General features: G+C 34.2%; 1 protein-coding gene across 4 annotated transcripts in view; it reads right to left on the bottom strand.

The window, feature by feature from the left end:
* Positions 1-22,519, bottom strand: part of LOC145246048 (atrial natriuretic peptide receptor 1-like) — a 1,646,502-nt gene that overhangs the window by 1,190,404 nt on the left and 433,579 nt on the right. For all 4 annotated transcript variants that reach the window (XM_080107889.1, XM_080107890.1, XM_080107891.1 and 1 more), the window contains exon 2: positions 16,225-16,336. In XM_080107889.1, the coding sequence (XP_079964015.1) occupies positions 16,225-16,336 (112 nt within the window). The remainder of the gene's footprint in view (positions 1-16,224; positions 16,337-22,519) is intronic.

The raw sequence follows: 22,519 nt of genomic DNA, 5'->3' as shown, positions 1-22,519 counted from the left end.
TCGCCTTCATTTGGGCTCATCAGTTAGATACATGCGAACTCAGGATTCGAAATCCGAGCCTCTTGCGTACGAGGCAAACACTACCAACTGAGCAAACGCCCCGCACACAAGAAGTTCAATTAACCAACACAGAGCACGGTTTGCCTGATCGGTTTTGGTTATTTTCAATTGTCAATTTTCGGTCTACAGGGTATTGAGATTTAGGAAAATCATTGTAATCCGTTTTATGGCCAGAAATTTGGCTATTAAGGGCTCAGCGTTCACCGATTTGACCTTTGAGAACACTACTACACTCCTCCACCAATGTTGGTTATAAACAATCGAAATTTTAGATATAGGTACCTTGGACATGGATCTAACTTAATAACTTGATTTGAGCCCAAAACATAAATGTTAACGGGACATAATAGGTGTCAAAGTTTTAAAAAATTTGACCTCTGCGGTCTACCAAATTACTCAGACAATTTCTGGTCTAAACATTTTTTATCTAAATATTTGAAATTTTACATAAAGGGTATTCAGAGATAGGACAAGCTTTTTAATTGGTTTGGGTCAAAAATTGGAGCTACCAATATATGAATGTATGTATGTATGTTTGCAGGTCTGCCTTAAACCTTCGACAGGGGCGACGGATTTTTACAAGATCAGTATTGTTTGGAAGCTCGACTCTTCAGACGACAAATACCGAAAAAATTGGTTCAAAACAGTAGTGTCTTCACCCTTAATTGGGCATTTTTCTTCAGTGAGGGCTCGCTTTTTTCACCGATATTTTCGAAAGCCATTCCCTCTTTCCCATTGTCTAGCCTGGATTTAAACCTAGGGCACTTCCGGTTTGGCGATAGTCCTAATAGCAAGACGTAACGTTTTTCCCCTTTTCCTCCTTCACAGTACGGGTTCGAGCTTGCCTTCCTACTAGCACCCCACACACCCGGCTGAACTTTTAGTATATATATATATATATATATATATATATATATATATATATATATATAACACAAATACACTAAATGTTCTTATGTTCTCCTTGTTAGATCTTATTAGAAGTTATATATCAAAGCAAAACATCAATTAGATATCAGTCAATCACTGCTTTGAATTTCCTTTGTTTATGGAAGAATTATTTAATATACATTTAATAAGATATTGATTCATGAATATATTAAATCCCACTTTCTTAAACGGACTATGAAATGTCCGACAAATTTAATGAACAGAATATTAAATTCCACGTAGCCTTAATCAATTTTCCTGTGTCGTATTCAGATATTATGTGTGCGTGTTTGTCCGTGTGAGGCTGTTTCAAATCTGTTTATAAAGTGAAAAGATTTCCGTTTCAAAACATGTTTGTTAGTTGAGAGAATTATTTGTTCTTAATCGTAATTGCAATCAGATGGGCACGTTAATCTTGCTAGTTGAAAGGAAAAAGAACACTTCTCTATATCAGTGGAACAGGTTCACACCAATCTACGGATACTAACTTACAATACTAAACATTTCCAAATGTCTATTTTTATGAAGAGATATGTTATCAATAAAGAACTAATGGTCATTCGAAATAATAAAATTTTAAATATTACAACATCCCTTATTTACAAGTCATTATATTTTTCATGCGATAAATGTAGAAAACACAGCCATTTAAACACACATAGAGAATTAAAAGGAACAACCCGAGTTATGTGTTCATCAACGTTTCGTCTTTATTTCGAGAGTTCCTTTGGATAAATGAGATTAAGAAAACAAAAAAAAAAACACTAGTACAAAGATTTGAAAATTCTGCCATGTGCAAAGTGTGACACCGTTTTATTTTAGAAATAAGATTCAGATACCCTGATCTCATTCATCCAAAGGAAGTCTCGAAATAAAGACGAAACGTTGAACACATAACTGTTCCTTTTTTATTTCTCTATTTCATCGGAACATTATTTCCATTATTCTCATCATATTACATATTATACATACCACAGATACACCATATTACAAAATGTATATTATGCTGTAATATACATCATATAAATATCATAATATATACATACCACATATACATCATATAATATATATACATAACATATATATCATATCAAATATGATAATTATATTATAGACCTATCAAATATTATATAATACAAAACTACCCGTGACCCGTTGGGTCATTATGTTATATTAGCTACGGAATTCATGTATGAGCGTAACACTTGCGACGTTAAGTTTTTTTTTTTTTTTTTTTTTTTTTTTTACATAGCAGAAACATTTCTATGAAAGTATATTGAAATGAAAAATCACGGACGGATCACTCAAACATGAAAAGATCCTCCCTATTCGTGTAAAGTTACTCATTTTACCGAATAATCGCTCAAAAATCGAAAATTAAACATGATTTTCCTACGAATCGAACGCCGCTGAAAGTCATTAACCAGCAAAAACGCACATAAAACTACCGATGAGAAATATAAGAATGAAAAACCAATATTGGAATCCTTCAACCAAGTTATAGAAACTTAGAATAAAAAAAAAATAATAAAACCTAAAGCAAAAAATTAAAACCTAAATAAATAAAATAAAATAAAACTAATATTGAAACAGATTAGTAAATGTGTCAACAAATTCACCGTTCTCACACAAATATTTTGTATCTAGAAATGTAAACAAAAAATAAAAAAGGAAGGAAGGAAAAGGGACGGATAGAGAGTAATAGTAGTAGTAGTCTTGGCTTTACTACAATTGTTCTTATGTTTGTCAACTGGTTAAAGTTGTTTAGTTGTAAGAAAATAGCGACAGTATAGTTGTAAAAAAGAATAGTTGCAAAACACCCCCACTCTTCCCATGTTAAATAATAATTTCGAAATAACTAATATTTCAGTGCGCAGGTGAAAATTTTCCAAAGAAGCGATTTGTGTTTATTTGTTTTCGTTGTTATGGGTTACTGGTTATGCGCGCATGCGCAACCGGATGTCGTAAACCAGAAAGTGGGTTACATCACTCGTTACAAAGTCATTTGAGTTTTATAATTATATAGATATAATAAATACATACAGCACACTAAATAGATTATATATGTATTCTCATTTCTCATCATATAATATATATATATATATATAAATACACACATGTCAACATTATATACACACATACATATAATAATACCAAATAAATGACAAAAATTTATATTCCAAATTTCAAGATGTCAACCACCTTACAATTTATTCCTCCTGAGTACGTTGACAGCACCGGCAGCAAAAAACTATTAATTTAATTGTTATATTAATAAATGAATCTATTCTGTCCGATACTCCTCAGAAAAATGGATTTTAACGTATTGATAGGTGTTATTTCTTCTGAGAAGTTAAGGGCAGAATAGATTCATTGATAGATATAATAATTTAATGAATGATTTTGCGCTGTCAAGTATTGTGTACGTCTTAAAGGAATCAATTTGACAAACATCTTAAAAATTCAAATATAGACTTTTGTCAGTGATTTGATAGATGCTCCGTGATTACATTGAGCTTCATAAATTAAAAGATTGGTATGAATAAAAGGTGGCATAATTGAAATAAAAACATTTCCATATATATATATATATAAATTTTCTGTCTGTTAGTCTGTATACATTTCCCTTCCAAATAACTCAATTTTTTCTCTACAGACTCGAGATGTGATATAAGTTATATTGAGCTTTAGAAAGGCCTTTTTAATCGGTTTTCGGCCAGAAATTTGGGTTAAAGTTAAACAATTTGACTTTTGAAACTCAACCAAACTCCTTCGCCAATTTTTAGTCTAAACACTTTAAATTTTAGGTGTAGGTTCCTTGTACATGGATAAAACTATTTACTTTGATTTGACCCCAAAACAAATATAAAAGGGTCACAATTGAAGTTAAAGTTTTAAAAATTGACCTCTGCGATCTCTACAAAATTACTCAGCCAATATTTGGTCTAAACATTTGAAATTTTACATAAAGTTTATTCAGACATGCAGCAAGTTTGATAATCAGTTTTTAGGCGACACTTTGGCTTGCAAGAGGTCAGAGTTGAAAGAGTTGATGTTTGCAGACTATACTAAACTCCACCGTCATTTTTAGGTCTAAACACTTGAAATTTTCGGTGTAGGTTGCCTGGACATAGGTCAAACTTTTTGCACGTAAAGTTGTTAACAGTATATAGGGCCCAAACAAAGCCGGGCTGAACTTTTAGTATATATATATATATATATATATATATATATATATATATATATATATATATATATATATGTGTGTGTGTGTGTGTGTGTGCAGGTGTGCACATATATATACTGGACTGTCACTTTGATTTATCTATGTCTAGGGCCCGAATAGCATTTAGTTGTATTGATATGTGCTAATATGTGTGTGCTTGCGCACGCACTAAACTATTAGTAGATTATTCTGATGGAGGAAATCATGGTTTCAATTCCAGTGTAAGGATTCTTTCTGTAAACAAATACTCTGCTTTATCAGTATTGTTGTATTACATGTAAATCGATATATTTTTTCACGTAAAGAAATGTACGTGGTATTTCAGACAGTACAGCCTCGGACCATTATGATCATGAATGACTGAAGTCTAAGGTTTAAATATTGTGCTTTTGACGTCTACTCCCATTAATAAGTCTTCAAAAAGCCGAAACAATGGTTCTTGTATGACTTATTTTTAATAGCTTTTTAGCTAATTTAAAAATAAAATCGTGGTAAAATATAAAGATTTTTACAATTTTTTAAATGCTCATTGGTTCGATTTACTCTTTCATTGTTAGAACGTTCAGTAATTAAAGTGAGTGAATTACATTTTCATTAATTTTTAAGTTATTGTAATGTTTAGGGGAGATAATTAGTAATTATCGCTTTCCACAGATTATTTTATAGAGATTATTGAGACCTTGTGTGGAAGTATGTTACCATATTTAGACTAATAAATGTCTATCCCGTTTGAGGGTTATTGATGAGGTCAAATGCAGTATCCTTTAATCAGTTGATCTCCCCATTTCTTCAGGCATAATATTGTTAATCTCTCTTTTTTATCTATTTATAATAACGCTAATTCGCTTCGCCCGTTGTCATCCTGAACATACCTTAAAATGAAAAGTGGAATATTCCAAATGGCTAATAGACTAAAAAAAATGGTGTCGCTATCAAGCATAGAAATTAATGGAAAACGAATCACCCCCATTTAGGTGACTAATTTTCAAAACAATAAAAAACGTCAGTCTCTTAATGGTTTCTTCTGATTTTACGATTTACATTTTGGGGTAAAAGCGACAGATAGTTAGACTCGACAAATTAATTTTGTAAGTACTATTATGGCAGGGTTTTTTTTCAGACTTGTCTGATTTATTCCCTGGTTCTTTTGTTTCAGTTAGAAAACTGATTGGCCTAATCGTCTTCAGTAATTCGCTGTTCAAGGTCTTCGTAATAATAACTCTTTCTATATGGATAGTTTCATTCGGAGAACTGATGGCTTGCCGAACTTTCTTCATGTTGACCGATTTTAATAGGCATCTCCTGTGTTTGCATTTAATGGGGTTTCAGTTTTTTAAAAAGTTTTTCATATCAATTACCTTCAAGCTTGCATCAAAATGACTTCCATAAAAAATAGCAATGCAAACAAAGCAAACGGAATTTCTTCGTCAACAACACCGCCATAAACAGTAAAGAAACTCAAACTCTAACGCTCTTTTTCAACTGTGCCAAACTCAACTCACTGACTGATTCAAATATGTCCTTTGTTTAAATAGTTAGAACGCAAGTTCTTTTTTTCAATGAAAAGACAATGCCCGACTAACAAAACATTCCGCAATGTTCGAAGCTTTGTAAATCTATTGTTATAGTAAATATTAACTTGATGCACACCTTGCCAAGATATGACACAAAGTCGGAAAGTGGGAATGTCCAGCCAGTGCCCCTAAAGGGGCATACTCTGACCTAGCGAAAATTGCCTGGGCGTCCCCATCAGCATTCCCCGGCAGGGGCGCTTTAGGCAACAAGCGATAAAACTTGCTTCAGGCGAAAGCCGAGGGACAATACTTGGGGTTGGGGTTCCTAAGTAATACCCAGGCGGCCTATCTCACCCCTGATCTCGCACCTGTCGGACTGCTTGTCAAGAACGAATTCTTAACTGGCACTTTCTACTCAAGTCTCCAAGCACTCGAGGCAGCAAGGAGACTCATCCTCCAACATTAAAAATAATAGTAGGGTATATATTACATACATACATACATACACACATACATACATACATACATACATACATACATATGGTAACAGTAATGATCTCAAAGTAGTAGAATGCTTAAAATTTGTGTTAGTTTTGTCTTGATTAATCCATTAATTCGTGCGCTATGTTTGTTTACAAGCTGCGGTCAGAGACTCCAACGCCTGCGTTTTTACTTAGGAGTTTTTTCATTATTACATGAGTTTTTTTTTTAAATTGTTGACAAATTATGTCACAATAAAAATATTAGATACATTTTACTTTGTGTAAAACCATGTGATGTTTGTTTTAACGCTACCACAAATAATAACTTAGCAATGCTTTTTTAATTATTTTGTTCTTAAGTAGTGTTGTGTATATTTAGTTTCAGTATAAATCAGTAAACGTTCCGGTCGAATTTTTAACGGTAAACCTTTGATTCTGAAGACTTTTTCAAAAACTATCATTCATTACTCCGCCAAATTCGCACAGACTTTCTTAGCTTTAGTAAACTATAAACGAGCACGGTCTATTATGAATATCGCTAATATTTCTGGTAAAACTATATTCCTGGGCGACATGTCAAGTGAACGCCTTAAATTAATGTTTAGAAACTGTGCATGTCCATGGAAGGCAAACGAAGCTTGACATGATCTCGCAACCGATTTTTGTAGACGAATGGTACATATAAATTTACGGATATATCGTGTTTATACGTTTTAAACGAGCTACGCGTTCGGATACATATTTCCTGCATATGCAGTCGCCATTTTAGAGTGTGGAACGATAAATTTATTGCCCTAAAGAAAATTACACTACAGCTTTATTTGAAAACTATTATCGAAAAAAAATCAATTCAAGTAACCTGATTATGTAAGAGCTAACATCTATTCTATGTGACCACCTTCAGCCTCGATAACCACCTCGATACGGGAGAGAAACTGGAAGCATGCCTTTTCCGCAAGTGCTGGCCGGAGCTCTGCGAATACTCATCGGATCGCGACAATCAGGCTGTCTTTGGCCTTGTTGAAGGTTATGTTGGTGATCTTCTCGACGTATGACCAAACGAAGTAGTCCAGCGGGTGCATGTCGGAGATAGAGGGGGACAGTGAGCAAAGGATACTAACGTTAAATTTGAACTCAACCTCAGATCAAAAGTCTCAAACTCAAATCCAACTGTTCTCTTCTCTCTGCACTTTCCACACTGACACCCAACATAAAGAAGACGGCTCTTTTATAGAGAGACCCAACCACATCTCATTTGCATACCCCGTCCCCCCTCTCGTCACATCACGTGATTTTCAGTCCATAAATACCAGGGGGCGGTCATTTTTCTTTTCTTTTTTTTTTCTTTCCTAACACGAGCCGCACGATGCATGAGGTAAGGTTCTTTACTTTTAACCACAGGTATAAAGTCAAAGCACTCCACCCGAAGCCAAATCTGAGTATTTATACTTGTAGGCTGGCGCCTAATGGCACACTTAGGGTCTTCCAATTGCCAACTGTAGCACCAGGGGGTCACTGTTCAGCACAGCAAGGTACACTTTGGTGTTGACTTTAAAGCCGGTTTCGAATATATGAAGTGTCAGGATGTTGTCCTCACTTAAACCACATCAAAGACAAAAACCGTGACCGAGAACTTCGTTGATCTGTGTCCTCAAGCGTTGAACCGTCCAGATTTGCGTGTTGAAGATGCTGGCAATGATCCTGTTGTAATAAGTTGAACTGGTAGAGAGCAGGAGTTGTTCAGTCGTGCATCTCCGATCTCGCTGGTTGAACATGGTGTAACTTTCAGAATGATAAAAGCCTCCTATCGTTCTTGGGATTTGTACGCAACTCACCAACTAGTGGATGGCCTCAGACAAAAAATAGAAAGCCAGTTTTCATCAAACGGAAATGGAATCATATCATTATTTCTCGGGCGACAATTTTATCGTTCTACCATTATCATCGCGTACCTTTAACGCATAATAATATACGTAACATCCGTATGCTCTTTTCCTTATGATTACAACAGTTAAAATGAGATATTTGTGGCACGCATAAGAGTGGAAATGCGGGTCAATATTTTTTTAATCTTATGAACTTGATGCTGAATTATTGAACTCGCGTAACATTTTTTTTTCAATTATAATAATTATGTATTTTGGAACCGACTTCTCTCTCCGGTTAACTTCTAATTATTTTACGTTTTGACGGTTTCTGACATCTTGAAGCCATTTAAACGTCCGCTTTACTTTAAAGAAAGTAAAAGACAAAATAATTGACATTTCAATAACGGGAATTTTTCAAAACAATCAGCGGAAACGAAAGACAAAAATAATTTTGATTAGAAAATGTTCTTAACAAAATCGCCAGTCAAAACGAATGTACATCTCATAACTACAAGAAAAATAAATCTAAAGTTAAAAACAAATGTTAATATTTTTTTTTCAGAAAACATAGAAAAGAGTGGGTTGCATAGTCCTAGCGGCAGATTTTCTTAGCAGATGTAATTATAATTGTAATGGTGAAGTCTTATGTAAAATCATCCACACATTTTGCCACCACTAATAAACTCAGTTGGTATAACTAATTGTTACGTAAGATGCAGACAAAATACCTCGGTTTTTGATTAGTTTTCCTATTAGTAAATGCATGCCTTAACTAAAACTAATAATGCATCCCTCACAGTGGTTTATACGCTACCAGAATGTCAACCTCTCAGCACATTAGTATATCAGTAACGTTAATATATTAGTAATCCTCTGGAATATCAGAAGAAAGATAACAGATGCTATACCTTTACAAAGTAAGTGTTACCTGGAACTGTGCAAGATAAGTCCTTTCAGCTCTTTGATACATCCTGATTCCATATATATATATATTAGTTCAGCTACTCAGAATATTCTACCAGTCTCTACATATGTATTGAGCACTGTGGAAGTAAGTACTGAAAATTTACGCATAACATTATATCATCGTATATTAATTTATGTGATTTATGTGATTAAATGAAGTAATCATATATTAGTGTATATGTGTGTGTGTTTGTAAACTTTCCCCTAACATTTATGCATACATGATTAGTTTCATATAATACGGTTTCAATTTACACTTCTATCAGCAAAATCATAGCTTTATTAAACAAGTATTTTGATAATACCTTTTCTCTGCTGAAAAGTACGCATTCTTTGAAACACCGTGGATTGAGGCATTCTTCATATTTTTTGTTGAATATACTGTTAAATAATAGTCATGTGAATTATAATTTATAGTCTTTAATGGTGTTCTTTTATGGCAATCTCTATTCTCTACGTTGTATTGAGCTTTTTTTTTATCTGATTGGGTTTATTATGTAAATATTAATGTACTAAATGTACAGAAACTTTTAGTGTGTAAACACACACACACACACACATATATATATATATGTATGTATGTGTGTGTGTACCTGTGTGTGTATGTGTGTGTACAGACAGAGAAAGAAAAATCAAAAAAAGATGTAAAATGGTTGCGTCTAAAAAGAGAACTCATTTTATGCTTACTAGCCATGTGATCATACGCTGTTATGAAACAAGCCTGTGACACCTAGACTAGTGTGTATTATGCTAGAAGTGTTGAACAATTCAATAATTTCTCGCATATGAATGAGTTTGTGTCAGGATGCATTATAAAATGCAGCTTTACTAATCTTCTCCATTTACATATAGCAAAAAAAAACTTTTCGTATCGACTCGATAAAAAACAAACAGCTCAAACTATTCTCCATAAATTTAGAGAAACACTTGACTTATGATTTATTGCAATTTATATCCTAGTTTTTTTTTATATAAATCAACTAACTTTGTTGCCTAAGGATTCCTCTGCTTCGGAACATCATTCGACAACACATTGCTTTCTGTGATCCAAGAACAGGCGGATGAGTACAGAAAATCCGTATATTACTATTCACGAAAATGACGAATATCGAAATTCAAGCGACGTTTCTTCTACTTTATCCCTTTGCGTATGATGAATAAAAAAGAATCTATAAAAGTCTATATACTATTAACATTATTTCTGGTGTTAGTGTAAACTTGGGTGCGTCATCTTTTTGTCGGTATATAAAAATTAATTCGGAATAAAGGAGCGCAAGCGATGATTTCATTCATTGAGAACGAGATGTATGGAGAAATGTTGTCATATTTGAACTGCTGATTCTGTGTTGCATTTAAAGGTTCTTGACAAATTGCAGACATGCATATGTAATCTGAATGGCCCTACCATTTTTCTTCATTACAATCTCTAACAGACATAATGTTACTAGTCAGATTTTTTTCTTCAAATACTGTAATGACATGTGTTCCTCGGAATTGTTTGATATATTTCTTTGTTTAAATTTGATTTGTTTGTCTAAAGATTTCCATTTTAATTCGCCGTTTTAATACGTCATTGTAATACAACTTCTTTTTTCGAGTAGCTTCTTTCCAAGGACTGAATATTTGTGGAACTCCCTCCCTTCTCATTGTTTTCCATCTATCTGCAGCCTTTGTCTTTTCAAGACTAAAATAAATAAGCACCTCCTGCTTTTGCAATAATCATCGTTCTTGTTAGCTCTTTACATCAAGTCGCTTCATGTCTTGTCTCGGACGATTTCCAATAAAAAAAGAGCACAGTGGATGACATCACAAAATAAATCTTTATCCAAAGGACAAGTCGTCGTCTAATAGACGAACCGTCTAGATTCTTGGTAATCGAGTCAAATTTTAGAAGTATTATTTAATTCTTTAAAAGATTTCCTTTGCCTCATTTTGGATATTTAACTTGATGACGCATCAATAATATTCATCCAGAATATCATTTAATCGTAGCAAATTAAAAACAAAAAAGAATTGGATGAGTATAATTTCGCTAGTTCAGAATCACAGGGAAAGAGATTCGGTCGGGATAGTATTAGTGCTCGAAGGTTACCCATTTGGGGACTGATACAAGCTTCATATGTCCTGAAAAGAAAGAGACGGGGAGAAGAAACAATACCATCGGAAAATGTATGCTAGGAACACGCACGTAAGGAAAAGTTACGTGAAAATAGTATTAGCTGGTAATAACCGACTTCTTCCTCCCTCCCTCCCTCTCTCTGTCTTTTCTCGGTCTACTGATCAGTGATCGAGAACAGAGGATCTAAGAGGAACAAACCTGTTCTTGTCTTAAACTGTAGTCTATCTTTGGTCGTTTCTCGGAGTTTCAACAGGCTTGTTTGTAAGTGTATTTTCTCAGTCAAGCAAGATCTCCCAATGGACGCCTGTCTGACATACGACCTGAAAAGTTATGTTATTATTTCGTCTATGCATTTTTAAGTGAATGAGACTTTTTCAACATTAGCCCTCTCATCAAAAAGGATGGTATATGTAGCAACACTAATCTGGTTGATAATGTATCATGTAATAAATAAAAAAAGATTATGCCGCCGATTTGGTCAACGAGAGCAAACTGGGAGTAACAGTAATAGTTTAAAAATAAACAGCATATATTTGTATATTTAGTTCTCTCTAATAAGACGAGTCAGAAAACTGGAAGCTTAAGAGAAAATAGCTTAGTTGTCTCCACGAAATTCCTCGGAGAAAGGGCCTCAGACAGCTATAAACTAACACCTTTCTGAAGCAAGAATTCAAGAGTAGAAAGAGTGGACTACCTACAGCTACACAAATTATCGTAATGTCCCAGTTTGTGCTAGTTTGAATGTCGACGATTAATCCTCGATTTGTATGCCAGGGGTAAGCAAAGAGTCGGCTTTATCCGCCTCTATCAGCAAATTATCATAAACTAGTAAAGAGCACTGCACACACATGTAGTATTAAATGATTCCACAATGACGAAGGTAAAATTATTAATATTATTATTTCAAGTTAAATAAAATAATAAACAGCCCCCACTTCCGTCTCGCATGAGCTGAATTAAATACCTGCCTTTTATGCGGAGATTTGTCCTAAGAACGGAATAAAAGAAACGTGTTGCTATTTCGTTCGTATGCAAATAGGAAATGAATTCGGCTACGAGCATATGTTATGGCATTCATTTCTGTGATTTCATATTTCTTTTATTGGCTTTGCAAAAGATCACATCCTGTCTTACGGTGTAAAGCTTTCGTATATACGAAAGCCAAACACGACACACACACACACACACACACACACACACACACACACACACACACACACACACACACACACACACACACACACACACACCTCAAGGGTTCACTTTGCGATTGCAATAATAAAAGCAGCATATTCACAAATGTTCTTTGGTCTTTTTAACGAAATGTTTTTCCTCATAATTTCCAAGCTGTACACACAGCGGGATCTCTGGATGAGTTGTTTCGAAAAGACTTACATTACGTGAAATACCATCAGAGGTTGTTGGGAAAATTAATAAAAATGAGATAATACATTAATATCTCAAGTAAAAGTAAATTGCTAAGACATTTTACACAAATTCGTTCGGATGGAAATATTGCGTCGTTCGTTCGCTTTATCAGGAAGTATGCAGCCTGTATCAAATCGTAAATATGTTTATTTTTGTGTTTCAAAAAGTTATCTCGGTGAACAGAAGAAAAAGGCTTTGAGTTAAAGTTAAAAGTGATACTTCCAGGCTTGCACTCAGCAACTGGTGGTACAGCCTCATTTAACCATACTGATGAGTAGTATAAAAACGAAACATTTAGGTGGATAAATATGAATACAGGTGCCATAATACACAAATGAAACTTTAGTCCCCTTCGAAGTAATTTCCTCCAGCTGCAATGGATTTGTGCCGTCCCAACAACTCTCTCTATCTCTATCTATCTATCTCTCATATGTCATTATTCCCATGATAAGTATTCGGCTGAGCCCCAATCTATGGTTCACCCGGTAAAATACTATTTCAAACATAAGAGTTAGAGAAAGATAAAACAGATACGTTGAGGACATTGAAAAGGCTGCTGCAAAAATGTCGCCCCCCACTTCACAAGAAAATTACTGAAAGGCAATAGCATCTTATACGAGGTACCTTCAATAAGCTTTTAGGCTTTTTTCGTATGGGCACTTTTATTGATAGTACGTACATAAAATTTTAGTCCCCTTCCAAGTAATATCCTCCGGCTGCAATGCACTTGTTTAATCGTTCCAAAACTTCTGGAAGGCACCCATGGAAGTTCTCTTGTGTGAGTGTGTCAATGACGCTCGTCACAGTCTCTTTCATCTCCTCAGTTGTCTCTCTACGAAAGTATCTAAGGTTTTCCTTAAACTTAGGGGATAACCAAAAGTCCTCTTGTGCGAGTGTGTAAATGCTCCTCGTCGCACTCATATCTTCAATTGTCTAACAACCACAGCCCCAAACGGTCTTTCTTGAGTTTTGTGAACAACCAAAAGTCACAAGGCGCAGGATCTGTACTATAGAGAGAGTGAATAACTATTTTCATGAAGTTGCATTTTCTTTTTAAATAAATAGAAAAAAAGGGGTTTTAATATGAATATCAATACAATATATATATATATATATATTTAAATAAGAGGGTAGTCACAAACAATGTGTATGTTTTTAACATTATTTTATTATTCCGTGTCTTGGTTTTTCATTGAGAATTCTGTTTGCATTATTGTAATAATGTTTTTAAATCTTTGAAATCGTTTTTACGCGTTTCAGACGTTCTGTGAAGCGTCCTCGTCAGAAACTATTTTCAAATGTGTTGGAGATGTAAAAATGGAATTTTCGTATTTCATTTGAAGTGTTTCCAAGGGGTTGAGGCGTGTAAGTGTCTATTATTCATTGGCATGTTTAATTTTTATTACTCTTTTATTGGGCTTGTCGAGGCCGCTGACTTCAGCTGTAGTATATATATATATATATATATATTTTAGTTGCGATCATTATTGTAATGACAAGGATAGAAAAGCAAACTTATAATATACTCAGCTGTTGATATCTACGACGTCAAATAATTTGAAAATTTCTTTAAAACTCACTCTCGTTAATACTTTATTCAGTTGCTGTTTAATTATCCTGCAAGCCATTTTTCTAGAACTATTATTTTTATTCAACTGTTTCTCCACAGTTCTGTTTACGCATAGTTTTTTTTTGTATATCGTTCAGATGTGCTTAGGATTTGAGTGGAAAACGTTTCGTCTATATTTGGAGACTTCTTCTGGGCGAATGAATTTAAGAAAACAGAAACAGCAGTACAAATATTTGAAAATGTTCGTGTTAAAAGTGTGACGTTGTTCCATTTCAGCAGGAGAAAAAGACGTTGGAAGTTCAAAAATGGGGGGGTGACTTGTTAATACATATAATCTCATTCAACAAATTACATAAGAAAAACACTCATTTCATTTCAATTGCACACCTATATTTGAATATTTAACAGTCATTTTTCCAGAAAGAATATTAACTGCGCCAATATTTTTTTAAGTACATAAACAGCTATATGGCGTTATTCAAAATCTCCCTCTCTTTAACAACGCAACCGCCCACCTTTTGAATTTTCAACGTCCTTTTCCGTTGCTGAAACTGAACAGCCTCAAACTTCACAAGAAAAGTTTCAAATATCTGTACTGGTGATTTTGTTTTCTTAATTTCATTCATCCAGAGAAATCTTGAAATAAAGAAGAAACGTTCATGAACACATAATTCGGTTTCTTCCTATTTATTTCTCTATTTTGTCAGAACATTATTTCCATTATATATATATATATATATATATATATATATATATATATATATATATATATATAAATGTATATATGTAAAAAATAAAATATTTTTAACCTTTATATATCTAATTTTAAATAAATAAGAATGTAAATATAAAAACTACTAATTATAGTAGGGGTGATAAGTAGTTAAATGGATTAATCCAAAGCTTATAAATACAAGACTGATAAATTAAAAAATGTATCCCTTTTAAATGTGGAAATTGATGAATCGCACAGGTAAGAAATTCATTTTTATACTATGAAAAGGTTAGTAATTGCAATTAAGAATAGGAAATTGGATAAAAAAAAATTTTGTAACATGTCTTCTTCCTAAGATTAAGGGTGGTGGTGTTTGATCAACACTGCTGGGGAGCCATGAAGTAATATACTGTTTTGTTTTTAAATCCCCGAAACAGTGTTTCATGGTAAACAACTGATGATCCCTTGAAAAATAAAAAAAATTGGTATTATAGTAAAGTAAATTCGAGAGAGTTGATGCAGTGATTGCAGGTGATTAAATGACTTACTGACTAAGTGTTTTTTTTAATGAATGATAAAAAGTAATTTTTTGTGTAGTTTCAAATGTTAAAAAATTTCAAAGACTATATATATATGGTTTGCACGTACCCAAAATGGCCGGCCTGTAACAACATGGTGAGGAATTCCTTTTCCCTATACAAACGTACCATGTTTATCATGTACACAATTATGTTTTTATTGTAAGATCGAATGGAAATCACATCTGACGAGTTGGTGAAAAAGGAGATTTTTATGAAAACATAAAATTATAATATTGCCATCCCATTAACGAAACGGCGAAAATGAAGAGATTCTGTGTGAAATACAGAATAGTTATAAAAAAGAAAACATGCAAGTTTTTGAATTTCAACAAAATTTTGTAATATATATATATATATATATATGTGTGTGTGTGTGTGTGTGTGTGTGTGTGTGTGTGTGTTTATTTGTTTTGGTTACGATACTTATTGAATGAATTCAATTATTTTTACGAAAACGCATTTTTACCTAAATGCGATTTGGGAATAATTTTCTCTTTGACCAATTTGTTACCCGCTAAATGGGGAGCAGCATATATTATTTTTTTTAATATAATCATCCACTGACACGTGTTTCGTCGTCTACGATTCAGCCACTGATTAGTCGTAGACGACGTAACACGTGTCAGTATATTATATATATATATATATATATATATATATATATAGAGAGAGAGAGAGAGAGAGAGAGAGGGGAGAAATAGAGGTAGGGAGAATGCGAAGGTTCGCATAATTATATGCAGTCTAATAATTACATGTAAGACTCACCTTCGAAATAGATCAATGTTGAAAAAGACGTATTCTCCATTGTCAAAATTCAACTCGTGCGCCCGGATCATAATTTCACGCACTGTATCAGGGGATGCACAAAGGACAATTACTGTAGAAAAAAAAAAGCAATAGTTTAGCAATGATTCACAACGGAAAGAATAAACATATTCGTCTATTGTTTCAAAACTATGTATTACTTTCACGATTATCCTTTCTAAATATTTACAAGTGACTATTAGTTTCACACATATATTCGAATCTGTATTAGTGTTTGGATTACAACGCCCTTTTTCCTTAGTACATCCATTTTTATTCCTTATTTACCCCCCCCCCCAACTCTTACTTGGATATCGACCTGCCAGTTTTCGGGTTACCTCTAATTAGAAAAAAAAACAGCTTGATATACACAGTGTAGTTTAGAATGAACCTATTAACGTATTCTCTTGTATTAATTTATTTGATTTCTTCTTTTTTTTAATGGTTTATAAAAATATCCCACTCCCCATGATAAATAATTTATTTTTTGTAAATATTTTGTAAATAAAATTTTTAAAATATTTAGGAATATTCAGTTGGATCAAGTGAATAAATGATTGATATCCAAATCTTTAGATATATGACGTTTGTATTATCGGTTTTTGTAAATAAATTTCTTTGGGGCAAGGATAAAAGTGTGTCACCACTTTGTAGAAGGGACAGGATGGCCTGTTTATGTAGGTTGGATCCCATCCTCCATGTTAATGAATAATAGTTATTGAGAAGCTAAAGGTCGCATAATGATGACGAAAACATACCGATGTATATATTAGTGAAAGAATGTAGATTTATTTACATAAATATACATGAGAAATAATAAGATATAGATAGTAAGAATAAGAGTTCTTGGAGAAAGGAGTAACGTTACTTGCGGTTAGTCAGGAGAGTTCGTTGGGTGGTCATGCGAACCAGGAGCGGGCTCTTCGTTACATGTTGACTGGTCGATAGTTCAGAGGAAAAGAGGGAGAGATGTAAGAAATAGGAAGTGGCGTGGCTGTGTCGCTCTTCGGTTACCAGAGTTAAAGGACGACAATCGAGATAGCCTGAGAATTTCAATTCCCACTAGTGTATATGTTCTGTCTAAAGATCGTGCGATGATATTGTGTGGATTCTGTTTCGGGAAACGTCCCGTTTAGTATGTCGTGTCCACTGTACGTTTGCAGCTCATAGCGTGTCGAGTACGTTTGCGAGTCTTCGCGACAAACGAGTCTGAAGAGAGTTGTGTCACTTTTTGTAGGCAGAAAATTTCGTTGGTTCTCGCCAGCGGCGTTTAAATCAGCCAAACTATCGCTCCACTACATACATAAAAACTTCTAGAAAGATGTTGGAGATGTACGTTCTTTAACCAGATATATGCTAAAAAAAATTAAACAGCGTATTTAGATAAGCATATTTCTGTTTAAACAACGGTAGTACAATAATAGCGTTTGGGTCTGCGTTTCGGCTGAGTCTCGATTGAATAGAAATTTGTTGCAAACTCCTACAAGGTTTTCAGACAAATTATCATCAAGGAAATATATGCCGAAACTATTAGGTTGGTGCAAAAATAATGTCGTTTTTTGACGTGCAACTTATATATAAAAAACATTATTTTTGCGCCACCCTAATAGATTAACGAGGGTGCTTGGATAAGTATAGATCTGCTTAAAAATAAGTGGTAAAATAATATGGCGGTGTCTGCGTACCCATTAGGCACCAATAGATTGAAAATAATTTTAAACATAAAAAAACAGGTGAAGAATGCAACTGTGGAGGTTCAAAGGTAAGGACGATAGATTATATTTGAATGAATACATTTATAGTTTACATAATCTAATTATATGTGGTTATTCTAGTGGCTACATCTATTTTTTTCACGCCATGCTTTCTTTTATAAGTTCGTCTCATAGTCGGTAATGTTGAGATAGTTCGCATGCAACACTTTACGTCCTCGTCATTCGCAGAGTCGGCATTCGACCTGACGCTTTATCGAAATGGCGTAATCGATCTTCTACGCTGCAAGATCAAGACCACATCTTAATATCCCATTTCAGACTTGCCGGAAATTGACTAAGGCTGCGTTAATTCAAAAATCGATTGGAAAGATGTTTATAGAACATCATCTGTAATGGAATATAAATCTAATAGACAATAGATTAAATCACATAGATCTTTATACATTTAACAGAAAATACACGAAAGGAGTCTCATAAGAGCTATACAACCTACCTTCGAACCCTCAGATGAGGATAGAGGATCAAGTGTGCTGGAAACCCCCTACTACCGGAAAGAAAAAGTATGATTCTGCGACTCTGGACGCCTCGTTAGTTTAATTGTATTTTTATTTAGTATTTTATTGAAGAAATAGACACTTTTAACAATAACAACATCTCAAAACACACAAAAACGTTACATTCGCATTGGACATTAAAATCCTTATTGCTGTCAAACTCTAATATAGTCGTTATTCTTCTTCAATGGTGACGTTACATTCTAACACTCGACCAACACGTTGTATCTGAGACAGTCGCAAAGGAACAAAAAGGAATAGAAAGAAATTCGACTCCGCATTCTTTCAATTTTAATAAAAGGCATTTAGTCTTGGCATTTCCAAATAAAAAAAAAACACTGTATTTAAGCAGTTAATTTAGTTTATATCGTCTGACATGTCTTTTGATAAGCTCTCGTCACCTACGTGGTTCGCTCGATGTTATTTTTCGGCCATATCTCGAACACGTGCTTTTCCAGCCATGCGTGTCTTTTTTGTCTCCGCTTTTTCTTTTCCTTCTCTGTTGTGACGTCATTTCGCGCAGCCGGTTTGGTCATTTGCATATGGCAGCTCTCATACTGCTGCTTATACAAACGCTAGCGGCTCTATTACAGAAGTGAGGCATCGTTGTATTTAGTCCCGAGACGTCCACAGTTTCATGCGTTACTTTCTCTCTCGGGAAGGTTTAGATTCTTGAGACTCTGCTGATGCCTTCCGACCAATATATGTCGACGGGTCTGTTCGGATATTTTTAGATCATAGTGCACATCAAATAAATTTTAAATCTCCACTTGGCATTGTTTTAAATCTCCTGCAAAGAAGGTAAATAAACATATATCTGCTTACTTATTTTGTTCCTTAGTTCTAACGAGTGATATTTATGGGTCAGAATCTATCGGTAAAATACTTATTGTTAGCTATGTTTTGAACTTGAAGTGTTTTAAGCTTATTAAATCAAGTGACTTTATGCATTACCTAAGCCCATCAATTATTTCTATTAATTTAAATTACTATGATGTTTAGGTATCATAAGACATCACAGTTAAACAGTTGATGTGATAACCAAAGAATTATCGCAGAATTAGATAAGCGCCTTCCATTTAATATGGATATTAGAAATTCTGGACCCCCCCCCCCCCTTTTTAAAAAAAAAACAAAAAAAACGGCATCATTCAAGATGACAATTACGTAAAAATGTTCCTTCATTTTAGCGTTTTCTTACAGCTGACCGAACAACTTACTTAAAATAATCTGAACCCTCTCACAACTTATAATTAAGGTTCTTTTGCTTTTTGCAGTCATTGAATCGTGTTTGACAGTTTAGTATATTTTTTATTGTTTGAATTTTTCTTTACTTTTCTTTATTTTAAACAATCAAACTCTTCGATTTCTGTGAAGAAAACATACGCAAACTGTAAGTAGATTAGCATTACGAAACATTTTCATTTGGTTGGTAATCACGTTTGTAAGCGTTCACATTTACTTCCAACATTTCATGCGATCATAGTTTCAAATCCTATCATAGGCAATTGAATTTTTAATAACCTTCCTATTATTTTCTAACCGGTATAGATCATCATGAAAAATAAAATAAAATAAACAGTGCACGTGTAGATATAATTTTATGGCATTTTTGATTAAAAGAAGACACTTTCTATTTCTTCTCCGTATTGACATTTGAGAACACCAACATGGACATTTACTTCGGCAAATAAATCTGTTTTATTTATACAAACTTATGCTTCTATGAATAAAAAGTATTATTGTTATGTATAAAAAAAATCTATTATCGATCTGTTAGTAAGCATTATAATTATGGCTATGACAACAGCATATTCTTTTCCTTTTTTGATTCCTATGTACATATCCATTGATACATTATGTTTTTGTGTAGAGTGATGTGATTAACTTTGTGTAACTGTGTCGGATATATACTAAAGAGTCAAACTTTTGGCCTTTTGGTCAAGATCAAAGTGTAGTATCTGTTCCGGCAGATACTGCAAGCTATGACTAGCTATGACTAGCAAAGACCAGATGTGAGGGCAACCCCACATGCCTGACCATTAACCAGCTCCCATTTCCCACCTCTCGGGAGCTGGTCCCCTTTTTCCCTTCCCCCTCCCTTCACTCCTCACATTAAAAATCGGCCTTGTGCCTAATTTGCTCGGTGGGGGAGCAAATAAACACCATCTGTTCCGGCAGATGCTGCACTTAAGATAATTTGTACCAGTCAATGGAGGGGAAACCCTCTATACTGGGACAATTATTATTTTTGGTAACCAGAGTGCCCCCTTTTTGCCTACTTTTAGGGGAGCTGGTTTTTACCTCACATTAAAAACGGCCTTGTGCCTAATTTGCTCAGTGGGGGAGCTAATAAATACCATCTGTTCTTCAGATGCTGCACTTAATTTTATTGTTCTCTTTCGTTAGAGGAGAAATCCTTCACGACTGAGACAATTTTTATTTTTGTACCTTTTCTCCACGGTAAAAAACGACCCTGGTGTCTAACTCTGCCCCGTGGGGAGGCATAGTAAATAGGTACTAAAGAGTCAAAATAATGAAAAAATATGCTGTATTCATAGCCCTAATTATCATATAAATACACTAGATATTCTTATTTGTTAACCTGTGGCTACAAAGTTTACTTTATTATAAATATGTACAAATGCTTCATGTTTTTTGTTGAGCATATTGAGGTGTGAATTAAAAAAAAACTGGCACTAGCGCATAATACCATGCTCTTTGCGTAAAAAAAAATGGAGCTCAGGGATTTGGACACTGATCATTGTAATTTTACATGTCCATCTTAGCAGTAACGGATAGAAGCACCGAATGTCGAGTTTAAGTCATTTTTTTAAGTAGTTGATAATCTAGCCGCTCCAAAGGGCTGCGATACAGCGAAACAGTGTTTGTTGATTACCATCTAATGAAATTCATTACGTCTATCTGTTTGTAGCCATATTTTCAAACTATCTCTTCCGAATCTAAGAGTCGCAGAGCGGCGCTAGGGACCTCAAATGATTGGATTTTTATGAATTGTTCTTTTATGGATCTTTAGCCGATCAAAATAATGTTTAAAGGGTCAACAAAAGGGGTCAATTTTTTTTTAAAAATCGTTATGCATTTTGTACATTCATCTTAGTTTATTTTTAATCAGTTCATGTGCGCGTCACGCTAGTATAGAAGTAACGTCACCAGCTTTGAATGCTACAGTTTTGCTTTCGGTTTCGATTCTAGCTGATGCCACCAAAATACCTTTTTTTTTTTACTTTTGAAATCACGACTCTATAATTATATATACGAAATCTGGACAAATTAAAATATATTTAAGCGTATTTTACGACTGAGCAAAGACAGTCCTCACCGCTAGTATATGTGTGTGTATGTGTGTTAATTCTTCTTCTAATTCTAAAGAACGTAACATAACGATTCAATTCAACGAGGAAATAAAACTTAATTTCCTTTCCATTATATCCGCTTACTTCTTTTCACAAGAAAATTGGTATTTTTATCTCTTCTTCCATATATCGATGTTACACCATGCCCGTGCGTGTCAGCATGCCCATAAGTTTAAACGCACGCACTCAGGCGACCACCATCTCATGCAACGAAGTCGAGATCACGCGTGCATTAAATATGACGACGACGATACTCGGACGTTTTCGAGCCGGCTAAATGGGAAATCACACGAGTTCTCAGCTTCATCGTCTCTTACATGGAATCACCATGATTATTAAATACAAGATTTATATATTTACCATTTATATGCATACGCCCATTATATAGGTGATATTGTCAAGAGAAATCCCTAGTCTTGAATTTACAACTGTTCTATGACGTAGCGATGAATTATGTTCCTATTAACTTGCCTCCCCACAAGCGTAGAGTAATAGACAAGGTCGGTTTCTAATATGGGGAAAATACAGCTCCCTAAAAAGAGGAACTGTGGATAAAAAAAATTGTCTCAATCATGAAGGATTTTTCCTCCACTGACCGAGGACAGAAAAG

The sequence above is a fragment of the Euprymna scolopes genome, chromosome 23 (genome assembly GCF_053919585.1).
Source record: "Euprymna scolopes isolate OS-2025 chromosome 23, ASM5391958v1, whole genome shotgun sequence".
NCBI lineage: Eukaryota > Metazoa > Mollusca > Cephalopoda > Sepiida > Sepiolidae > Euprymna > Euprymna scolopes.
The sequence above is the reverse complement of the archived record's forward strand: the minus strand, read 5'-3'. Positions and strand labels throughout refer to the sequence as shown.